Source organism: Perca fluviatilis, chromosome 3, assembly GCF_010015445.1.
Source record: "Perca fluviatilis chromosome 3, GENO_Pfluv_1.0, whole genome shotgun sequence".
Classification (NCBI taxonomy): Eukaryota; Metazoa; Chordata; class Actinopteri; order Perciformes; family Percidae; genus Perca; species Perca fluviatilis.
Genome location: NC_053114.1, coordinates 4,262,919 through 4,275,009, shown reverse-complemented (window position 1 = coordinate 4,275,009; position 12,091 = coordinate 4,262,919). Strand labels below are relative to the sequence as shown.

The 12,091-nt window shown below is 45.3% G+C and overlaps 1 protein-coding gene across 3 annotated transcripts in view; it reads left to right on the top strand.

The window, feature by feature from the left end:
* dpy19l3 (dpy-19 like C-mannosyltransferase 3) overlaps positions 1 to 9,766 on the top strand; it is a 68,277-nt gene extending 58,511 nt beyond the window's left edge. For 2 of the 3 annotated variants that reach the window (XM_039794109.1, XM_039794107.1), the window contains exons 16-17: positions 6,913 to 7,071; positions 8,062 to 9,766. In XM_039794109.1, the coding sequence (XP_039650043.1) occupies positions 6,913 to 7,071; positions 8,062 to 8,241 (339 nt within the window). In that variant the 3' untranslated portion in view covers positions 8,242 to 9,766. The remainder of the gene's footprint in view (positions 1 to 6,912; positions 7,072 to 8,061) is intronic. The other variant, XM_039794110.1, reaches the window with a different exon arrangement.
* The last annotated feature ends 2,325 nt before the right edge of the window (positions 9,767 to 12,091 follow it).

Genomic DNA, 12,091 nt, shown 5'->3' with positions numbered 1-12,091 from the left:
AGCAGGAGAGTTGAAGAGAGAACAATAAAGTAGGCCGTGTGAATCTAAGCTGCTACGTCTTTATTTCCTTATTTTAAGAACCCAACACGACATGGTGTCAGAAGTGAGTGGAAGGATAGCGGGCAGTATATGAGAAGAGGGAGGACACAACAAACGAAAAAAAAAACACCGAAGTGGAGAGGCTAAAGCTAAGCAGTTAGCGAGCATGTCACACTCGCAACGAGGACAGCAAGCTGCCGGGCGTGAACAGGACGACCCTCCACAGCCTCCTGCTAAAACATGTGCAACGTTCTCAATAGACCCGCCGGAATCCTTCGACTTTTCAAAGCCACAAGACTGGGAAAAATGGATAAGACGGTTCGAGCGTTTCAGAGTGGCTAGCGACCTGGATAAGTCATCTGATGCTAACCAGGTGAACACGCTAATATATTGCATGGGAGACGAGGCAGATGACGTGTTAAAAGGGATGACTTTAACCGCTGAACAGAAACTGGTGTACAGCTCCGTCAGAGACGGCTTCACAAACTTTTTCGTGCCGAAGGAAAATGTGATTTACCAACGAGCTAAATTTAACCAGCGAGCTCAGGGGCCGTCCGAATCTGCAGACTCGTTCATAACGGCTTTATATGCACGGGCTGAAGATTGTGAGTACGGGGCACTGCGCGACAAGCTGTTGAGAGACAGGATCGTAGTAGGCATCCGAGACAATGTGCTTTCGCAGAAGATGCAGATGGAAAGCAGGCTGGATCTGACAAAAGCCATTAATATGGTCAGACAAGCAGAGGACATTAAACGGCAACAAACGGATCTGAGAGGAAACCACTCACGCATAACAAAAAAACAGTGGAGGCCAGGCCCCCCCAAAAAAAAAAAAAAAAACAAAAAAAAAAAAAAAAAAAACCCACAAAACAAAAAAAAAAAAAAAAAAACAACCCACACCCACCCACCTTTCCTCCCCCCCCCCCCCCCCGCAAAAAAACCAAAAAAAAAACCACACACAAACACCACACCCACACCCCCCAAACCATCCCTGGCGCCCCCCCGCCCCACCCAGCAACCAAGGGGGGGGTGGTGATATGCCTCGCCGCGCCCACCCAACCCACCCGGCCCCCCCACCCCCCCCAGCACCCCCAACCACCCCACCCACCACGGGCGGCCGGGGGTGTTGTTTTGAAAAAAAAAAATAAAAACCTTGTTCTTGCCTTTGTTGGAAATACTTTTCCAGGTACGTGGAGGTGGCCCAGCTGAGCCCGACAAGATGTGTGGATGTGGTAAAACACCTCAAGTCAATGTTCGTCAGGCACGGCATACCAGAGATTCTAGTCACAGACAACGGGCCTCAGTTCGCGGGGGCTCACATGACAGCTTTCGCCACAGAGTATGAGTTCGAGCATGCCACGAGCAGCCCCAGATACCCTCAAAGCAACGGCGAGGCCGAGCGCGCTGTCCAAACCATCAAAAACCTACTGAAGAAAGCATCTGACCCCTATCGTGCGCTGCTGGCTTACAGGAGCACTCCTTTGAGCAATGGCTTCAGTCCGGCCCAGCTGCTTATGGGGCGCCGCCTGCGCACAACAGTGCCAGCTTTCCCGGCGGTGTTGGAGCCAGCCATCCCAGACCTTCGGTCGGTGCAGCGCAAAGAAAGGGAGAAGAGATGGATGGACGCAAGCAACTACGACCACAGACACAGAGTGAGAAATCTCTCAGACCTGTCACCAGGAGATCAAGTGTGGATCACAAACACAAGATCTACAGGTACTGTGACATCCGCACATGAAACACCTAGATCTTACCTGGTCAATGGACCACAAGGCACTTTAAGGAGGAATCGCCGCCACCTTGTGCCCATGTCAGCAGACGACAGCAGTAACGCACAAGGGCATGCTGCAGGGGTTGATCTGCAGGACACTTCGACGGACACTGGACAGGTGTCTCCGGAGGGGCCTCAGCACTCTCCCCAAACAGTGAGAACCAGATCTGGCAGGTCTATCTCAAAGCCCGATAGACTAAATCTGTGAGATCTCATCAAAAAAAAAAAAAAAAAGGAATGATGAAGAAAAGATGCTAAATGTATTGAGGGCAGAACAGGGAGGGTTAGTAATGTAAGAATTATAAGAGTTTAATAGGAGGTTGAATCCTGTTTTGTGTTAAAGGTCTAGGGTGACTACTGTGTGTTCATTCGTAGCTTAAAGGGCCTCAAAGAGTTCACATTTGTTAGTGTAATCTGGTCTCAATAGAGTTCACAGGAAAGTAGTGTTAAATAAGCACTGTAAAGAAATGTTATAGTAGACCAAATGTTTCACATGCAAAAGTGAGATTACGAGTTTAGATGCAACCTGGTGATAAATATGTAGGTCACAGTTTATTGCTTTTCAGAAAGGGAGATGTGGTGTGATTTATAATATTGTTAGACTGCCAGGGCACTAGGGGGCAGTATAGGCTATCACAGGGGATATAGCAGGAGAGTTGAAGAGAGAACAATAAAGTAGGCCGTGTGAATCTAAGCTGCTACTTCTTTATTTCCTTATTTTAAGAACCCAACACGACAGTACCTTCTGGAGAAGGCAGCACCAGCACCACCAACAACCCCCTTATTTAATCAATAAAGGGCGTACATGTTGTATGGCCTCAAGAGTTTTTCTTCCCTGCACATTCTGATGGTCAGGTTGGTTCAGATGTTAGCACTGTTAGACATGTTGTGTCCGCTAATACTGTTAGCAGTGAGGCACCGCACTCGGGTCGTAGGGGCCGTTTAGCCCTTTCTTCCCCAGGTAAGGTGAATAAGGGGAAAGTAGGGCTGGCCGCTCTTCCTCAGCCTCCACTTCACCAGCTAAGGTTTATATCACATTCTGCCTCAGCGGCTACTAGGGTGTTTGTGTCACATTGCTGAGATTGAAGGCTATATAGCTATGTGGCTAATCGTGCTAATATGGGCAACAGTAATAATGCATACAAGAGGACTTCACTGTGAGAAACATCGCACCTCCCGGATAGCCTCGGTAAGTAATTACCACTAGCTGCGTTAGCACTGTTGACCGTGTTAGCACGGTTAGCCGCATTAGCTGCCTCTGCTCTATCATCTCCACGGCTGCGCGTGTCCCCACACGGTCCGTATCTTCATGGATGTATTAGCTCATCTTAGGCTTAACCAGTGGCAATTCTAGGATCAGACCTTTAGGGGTGCTCGGCCCTTAATGCGAATGTGACACGGACACAGTCTCCCCCCCTGCTAAATCAGTAATTTTATTAGCCGATAATCTTTGAGCTAGCTACTGAACATCAACGTCAGCAAATGTTTTTTGACACTATTAACACTATGATGGAACTAAACCTGACACTTATGTAAGTCAACTTACTATAAGTCACAGTAATAACGACCAATTTCACACCATGTTCTGAAATTCAGACATTTTAGTTACTTACGTTTCAATTTGGGTTCTAATCAGTGCCAGGAAATGACCAGCTTCTTCTCTTTCTCTGGGGACTACCATCATTAAACTTTACAACCGCACTCCTGCTCCTGTTAGTAGTGATGATGAACTGACCGAACAGCCGGTTATTAACCCGATTCGTTTCACTGAGCCGGGAGAATCGAGTGCCATACGTCAATGAACCGACTCACTCCTGTTTTTTACCTCATTAGCGCCTCCACTGGAGTGGTGGTAGAATCAATCAGGAAATGGGCTACCTCGAGCAGCACGATTCATTGGACCGAAAGAGTTGTTAAGAGAGTAGAGACCGTGCACCCGGCTACTGCCGAGAGTCTGCACTGCCGAGAGTCGAGACCGAATGTAACCGTTAACAACCGCTCGAGTATATAAGCAAACGGTTTGTCTAACGGTTCTCGGCAAGTTTGAGTTATTAACCAAGCCTTGTTTCTGATGCATCTTAGGTGATTGTGTTCGGAAATTCACACATTATTGATTGGGAAGTGCATCACATACAAATTCACGTTATCTTAGTTATGTTAAGTTGAATGTTAGAGAAGTGAATGTTACAGGCTGTCACGAGCAGACCGGGCGGGCACCCGGCTACTGCCGAGACCGGGAGTAGCCGGATGCCGCAGCCGCAGGCACGTGAACCGTTGACCGAATTTATAGACTCGGTTCGCCAATCAACAACCGTCCGGTTGAACCGACTCGCGTAAAAGAGCCGGTTGTCACATCACTACCTGTTAGAGCCGCCAATCTACCGACAACATACAGTGGACACCTGCCCGCGATTACATCTTACTGCCAAAGCTGCCGCTAAAACAAATATTACGGACAACAACTTGTGTTGTGTTTTTTGGTGTGCTTGCTGTCTATGTAGCCTACTGCTGGCTGTAAACCAAATTGCCCTTCGGGGATAATACAGATACCTTGAACCTTGAACCTTACAGAAAGTGTATGCAACCCATAACCAAAATATTCATACTTTCGGTCATTGTGTTACTTATGCGTGGAATTATAGTGAAAATAAATTATTCCCCATTTTTGCTGGGGACCCCTGGAACCACCTCAAGGACCCCTGGGGGTCCCCGGACCCAACTTTGGGAGCCACTGTGTTAAATCACGACCTGACTAGTTCCACATATAAGAAGACCAAATTAAAGCCCCATTTTATTGTAGTAATATGCAACTGTTATATGTTATTTTGGTACTGGAATCAAAGTCTGAATTGTCTACCTTTTTCCCAGAACTTGCTGTTGCTCTAATGGCTGCCTCTTTCCTACACAGAGAAATCTGTATTGTGCGACTGCAGCAGACGGCACTTTGCCTCACTCATCCATCTCACTCAGCTCCGTGTTAGTGTCTTGCGTGAGGGACAAGGGACTTGTCCGTAGATGGGGGCCAGTGACCTGCGGTGATGGTGTGAATGAATACTTGGATCAGAAGATGCACCGCGTACAGTGTGCATCCATTAGGTGGGACTGAGTCGTAACGTAGGGGAAAATGGAGAAAATGCTGCGCTCCAGTAAAGCTGAGATGAGTGGTGGCGCTCGCACTTGAGTGCATCATAGTAATGTATGTGAGAAATGCTGTACAAGAGCATTGTTTTCTGTTAATGTGGATGCAAAGGGCTTTCATTACTGAGTAAATCAAATGATTCAATTTTATTCTGTTTATTTGCCAAATTAAATAAGTTGTTAATTGGCATAAAAATAATTCAATTAAAAGATAAATGGTTTTGTATTTTTTATTTTATTTTTTTTAATTAGATTTGCACCGTGCCTTTATTTGATTTTTCTTCCCTTTACCTTAATATGCCTGTTGTTATTACTATTACATGTCAAGCCAATGGACTTAAATAGCTGTGTGTTACTCTGCTATAGAACGGACTATAGGAATTTTGAAATACATAACCCAAACACTGATCACAAAACCCTGACCCAGGCTACAACATGCTGGAAACGTGCTGGGAATATTTCCAGTTCATTTCAGGGCTTAATATGTGTGCCACTACAAAATTATTCGTAAGCAACGACATACGACTACTGTAGAAAATTAGCTTTACCATTATTCGTCTGTTTTCTGCTCCTGCATTCTGTGTGTTGTGTGTGTGTGTGTGTGTGTGTGTGTGTGTGTGTATTCTTCCCAATGAGCAGGAAGTTATGTGGGGGTCATGTCCTGGGTAGCTGAGCTTATGTTTTGCCTCCCAGCGGAAAGTCAGCCGCCGAGCTGAGGCGCTGGACAGGCCAGGGCTTAGTGTGGAGCTCATTAATGATTCACAACATGGGCTGTGTGTGTGTGTGTTGTGCGTGTGATTGTTATTGAGGAGAACATGTTTCCAGTTCTTTTCTACCCTTAAATTGTGTGTCACAAAAAAAAAAAGAAGTCTCCTTCTTGAATTAATTCACTTAGCCAGCAGGCATGTATTCTAAATTGGGAAGCAACTGTTGAAAAGGTTTATTTTTAGAGTGTGTAAATTGTAGCACAAATACACCCTTCCTCCATAAAGCTACATAGGCACTGGAAATTTTACCGTGGCGCACCGCCACTATGCTATCTACATAGAGGAAACACTGTGTGTGTGTGTGTGTGTGTGTGTGTGTGTGTGTGTGTGTGTGTGTGTGTGTGTGTGTGTGTGTGTGTGTGTGTGTGTGTGTGTGTGTGTGTGTGTGTGTGTGTGTGTGTGTGTGTGTGTGTGTTTATGGTAATAAAGGAACAGGTCACCCAGTGCAACGATGTACCTTTTTATTGATGCATTTTTAATAGTTTTTAAGACAACACTGGTGCACTATGACAGTAAGGAAGAAGATGATATCAGGCTTTGGTACACACACACAAAACTTGATCAATTGTGTTGTTTGTTTGGGTCTTTCACATCTGAACAGTAATCCGTCGGACGGTCACATCCGGACATGGCAAGGGTGAAAATAGTGCTCTAAATAGGACACAGGGAGCGATTTCAGTCACAGCCATGGTCTTCATTCAGTGTGGAAACTTGCAAGTTGGGTTTGTCACTTCAATGTTCCAGCCCTCATTCAAACACTACTCCCGGGCTGAGATTTGTTCCTGATAAACAATTCAGTTCTTACAGCACTTGCAGGTCGTCTATTTAAATCTGCTGTTGAAAAGATGAACAATGACAGATTGCAGAAAGCGGACATCTGTTACACTTTAACACCTTTGTTTTACGATTCTGTTTAATTTTTTTTTTTAGTAAACAGGTTATAACTGAATCCAAACCAACTTTCATCAAAACTGTAATCCGGGAAAAAATTAAATGTGTCTGATAATAGATTTCCATGAGAGACGTTTTTTCTTTCCAATGTTGGTGTTAAATTATAATGCCAGATGATCTTTAGGGACATTAAGCAATCAAAAATCCACACACACCTAAACACACTGTGTGTGTGTGTGTGTGTGTGTGTGTGTGTGTGTGTGTGTGTGTGTGTGTGTGTGTGTGTGTGTGTGTGTGTGTGCGCAGGTGTATCAGGTGTATGCTCGCCAGTCCCCAGAGGAAGTCTATGACATCCTGAGGGCCGTGGGGGCCGACTACGTGGTGCTGGAAAACAGCATCTGTTACGAGCGGAGGCACAGGCGAGGCTGCAGACTGCGGGACCTGCTCGACCTGGCCAACGGACATGTGGGTGGCATTTGTTCAACGTGACTAGCTAGTGTGTGTGTGCGCGCGTGTGCATCCCCACTGCCAAGCTGAGGTTTAACTGGGTGAAAGCACTCAGCCTCCACAAAGATCAATAGTCTCACTTCGCATCTGTGTGCTGTCGCTCTCTCTTTCATTCCCCTTAACCCCTCCCCATCCCCCCCTCCGGCTCGTCTTATTTTGATGTCAGATGCGGTGCGCTGGCTATTTGGATTACCAGAGGCAAGACGAGCTTCCGTCTGGCTGTCTGGCTCAGTGTGGTGTAAGACACACGTAACACAGAGCCGGTGTGTTTGTGACGCGTAAATGTCACACAGCACTCACAACATCTGACATCCAGGCAGCTTTATTGAAGGGCTGATGGGTTTCCATCTTTCTGTCCTCTCTCTCTCTCTCTCTCTCTCTCTCTCTTACCTTCCTTTGTTTTCTTACTTTTATTTTTTTCATGGTCACTTCATTTCCCTTCTTTTTGTGTTTTTTCTTTCTTTCTATGCCCTTCATTCAGAGACCTACAGTATTGACCATTTATTATTAACAAACTACGAATTATATCTTATTAATGTAGAGAATAGCAAGTTTAAAAAGATTCAATAATAACAAATCAATATTAGGACCATGTATCTGTGAAGTATTCAGGGACACCCTGAGATTTTTATCAGTAGAAATGTAACTGTCATTCTTTATTTTAGTGGTGCCTTTAATATTCAATTCATTGAGCAATGTGTTCAATAAAAGAATGTCTTCAGATACAGTATTAGGGGACCACTAAGGTCTATATAAAAGAGACTTCAGATACAGTATTAGGGGACCACTAAGGTCTATATAAAAGAGACTTCAGATACAGTATTAGGAGACCACTAAGGTCTATATAAAAGCATCCAAAGAGCGGGACCTTTAAGAATGTACAGTAGTGTTAACCTTTGTTATTCTCGTTGCTGTTGATGATGACATGCTCGTTCTGTGTACCGCCAGATCATGGACGGCCCGGGAGAGAATGACCCAGACCTCGTCCCTGCCTCGCACCCTCGCTTTTGCGAGGCCGTCAAGACGGACACGGCGGCGTACAGCGCTCTGTTCACCAGAACATTCCAGAACAAAACCTTCCATGTGTACCGGGTCAAGAAGAAACGCAAGAAAAGCGCGACTCAGTAGAAGCCCCTCCCGCCCCCAGACGGAGGAGAAGAAGAGATGAATGCACTGAATCCTCGCTGTTTCTCTGTCTCCTTCTTGCACTGTGCCCAGCTGTGATCATGCCCATTATTTTTTGAACACGTGGCTCTTTGAACTGTGCTGTTAGAGCAGTGTGCCGGTTCAAGCTCGAGGGGGGGGTGGGGGGGGCTGCGTTGTTTCAGTCAGTGGAGGGTGAAAGCACCTACAGGAGTCCCGTCCACCTCCCTCCCCCCTCCCAGCTCTCACTGGTGCAGATGAACAGACACAGAATAAAACTATTAGGCCTGTAAGCAGGGTCTGGAACACAACGGGCAACTACTAATTATTTGGTTTCATTTTACGAAGTCTGTGTCATTTCTGCACAGCATCGTGAAATGAACAAAATACTATTCATTGCTACTTATAAAAGCTTTTTCAGAATCATTGTTTTCTCTCATGCAGGGTAGACTTGGTCTTCAGTCGCATTTATTACATCTAGTTCCAACATCAAATCAGAACCCTTCAAACATCCTTTATCGTATCTATTATTTTGCACATTTAAAGGCAGGGCTGGTAATGTATGTAAAGTATCCTTGGGGCTCGGTCTAACCCCTCCCCCTGCCCTCGGGGCTCTGACCCACGCACAGACGTGCACAAGCGTCGAGCACAGCTGCCTCGCTGCTTCAGAGCAGAGCGGACAAAGGACCGCCGTTTTACTTCCGGTCTCATTCACCGGTAAGCCAACACCTAATTTTAATCATAGCTACTGTTTCAAACAAACATGACTACTGTTAACTACACGGGAGGGGTAGAGTACGCGCAGCGGGGCAAGGAGGCATTTCATTGGTTGTTTCCAAGCGGACCGCGAGGCAGTGATTGGTGGGCGTTTTCACAGGATTACGGCAGCTACAGATGACGGCTCTTTTTCGCTCCTTTTTCAGAGCCCTTAAGTTATTTATTGCTGTCGGGGTGTACAGACAATTTGGTTACACTTTACTTGAAGGTATCTACATAAGAGTGACATGACACTGTCATGAACTTGTCATAAACATTATAAACAAGTCATAAACGTTTATGACTCTGACGTCTGTCATTAAGTGTAATTCGGTTTTTGTCATGAAAAGTTAGGGTTAGAGGGTTGTTTTATGCTTCCGCGTCGAATCGACGGCGTACCCCGCAGACCCCTCCGCGTCTACGCCGACGTGCACCTCTCGAAAAATGTAATTACGCACCGCTTGGCCGTGGCTTGGTAGCGTCAAATTTCCCCCTAATCATTTCCGGGTTCCCCTGCTCCCTAAACAACATGAAATCAAGGAGAGGGTTAACTTCTCCTGCTCCAGATTTCCCACCATGGTCAGAAAGAACAGGGGAGACACTTTGTTTCTCTCACTAGGACTCTAGAGTCAGTACTCACTCCGAAGATAATCGCCATCACTCTCTCACTTCTCCCTCGCTCTATCACCCACTCCCCACGCACACACACACACACACACACACACACACACACACACACACACACACACACACGCACACACACACACACACACACACACACACATGCCGGCTCGACGCACACACCAGCGCACAAGTATGAACTTCAGGCCACTTATGTAGGCTACGGTGAGAGCTCTGCGTGGAGCCTCCTCAGAACCATAAAACAAGCTTTAGGGTTAGGGTTCATGTGTCATGACTGTGTCTTGACAGTGTCATGTCACTCTTATGTAGATACCTTCAAGTAAAGTGTTACCAACTATTTAAACAATATATAAAAAAGTATATATTGGAAATAGTTACCAACTCTGCCTTTAAGTAACACAAGTCATAAATAACCAAAGTAAGAATTTTAGTGAATTAAGAAATGTTCTGGCTTTTTTTTTATGATGTAGATCTAATTGAAAATTAAGATCAAGATCTAATTGATCTATATCTTGATAATTCTGAATGGGCATAACGTTTTATTACTTTGACAAAACAGTTTTAACTCAAGGTGCAGTTAACTAGATTTGACTGTAGCTTTCAACTGCATCAGTGGATGTTAGATATGTCCAAATGCAGCTCCATGAACCATTAGTTGTATTTGTTGACCCAACTAGATGGTGCTGTTGGTCTAAGGAGAAAGGCTCAAGGAATGGCACTTCAGCGTGCTTTCAACCCTTTGTTGAACAGAGAGCGCCATCTACCGGGCTCAGAAAATAAAAATTCTTCACAACGCTTCATTTGGATTTTCACTCTTGACCTTGGAAATAGTTGTGATCCCAACTCATAGTCCACTTATTAGCTTCATGCAGAGCTTTTAACCATAACACACAGGGGCAAATGAACAAAGAATGGATTGCGGCCGCTGATAGCACTGTCACTTCCCGATGGGAGTTGAGTGCAGATGTGAGTTGCGCACGCGTCACTTTGCGACTTCACGCAGATCTGTTTTGCTGATAGCAACAGAATAATGAGATAGGTACTTTACAAAGCAGTCATTTATTATTTAGCGTAAGGCATCACATTGTCACGGCATGATCCCTGATGTCAGTCCTGGGTTAAAGGCTGAAGTAGCCGACAAGAACCTGCTTACGAGAGACTTCTGTAATGTCAATACAATAAAAATCAACCTACATAACGAAGTTGGTTCACTGCTGGCTACGAGTTAGCGATCAAACACAACAAAGGCGGTCACTCGAATGGCGTTTTGAGCAAACGTTGGCAATCAAACAATCATAGGTAGCTAAAACGTTTGCCGGATCCGGATCCCTTGGCGTTATGCCGTAAACCGTTTAAATCCGAGCATGCGCAACTCACATCTGCACTCGACTCACATCGAGTAGTGACAGCACCGTGAACTATGCATCACTCGCAACTGCTATCTGCCTCGTCACGAGGTCCAAGAACGCAGTCTGCAGAACAATGGCAGAGAGAAAAAGAAAAATTGAAAATCTGGACCGCGAGCTACAGGTCCTGACCAATGAGGTGCAGAGGCATTCCTCAAAACTGCAGTCAAGGAATTGAATTGATTGATTAATTTGAAGCATAGTACACCCTTTATAAACGCACTTCCGTTAACATCGGCTCTCTGGAGACGCTAATAATTCCTCTGTAATTGTGTGTGGCTATTAGCGCTGATCTTTGTCAATTGGACTGTTTTTGCAATGAGGCTCATTTGCATAGAAAGGGGCGAATTTTGCACCAGATGTGTTTGCACCTCATTTAAATATGTGCAAACAGCAGAGGAGCACCGAGATGCTATTTGCTTGGCAGCGCAGTTAGGGGTGTATTTCACCCTTTGCAGGTGCTTTGACAATTACACGGTTTCTCTGGGTCTTATTTGTGCAGGTTTAGCGACTGCAGAAGCCGCGTAACCCTTTAGTGAATTCACCTCAGTCTTCTAAAGATGTTCTGAATGAGCAAACTCTATCCACAGGTGAAGTCTGTGTGTTATGGTTGAAAGCTCCAGAAATAACAAATGGTGGAACTTGAGTTGGAATTGTGTTGTTTAACAACTGTTTGTATGGTCACAAGTGAGCATATTTTTAGTAATGCTTATACCATACTACTATTTTTGTTTTTTTTAAAAGGACATTGTGTGACTAAAACCACTATGGAATCGGTTCATACGCAAACGGTAGTATTCGTACTGGATTAGAACGCAAATTTCGGTTCCTCATTTCGGTTCCGACTGAAATATTTTTCCAGCGGCAGACTCATTTTTTTTTTCCTTCTCCCTTTTTCTGCCGAGTGGCGCACGTGCCTGCTCGCGGTGTTAGCCCGTGTCCACGCTATTCTGCGACATGCACTCTACAATTACAGCTGATAGACGGCTTTTTGTACACGCTCCGAAACGGACGTAGAAATATCCTGCTAC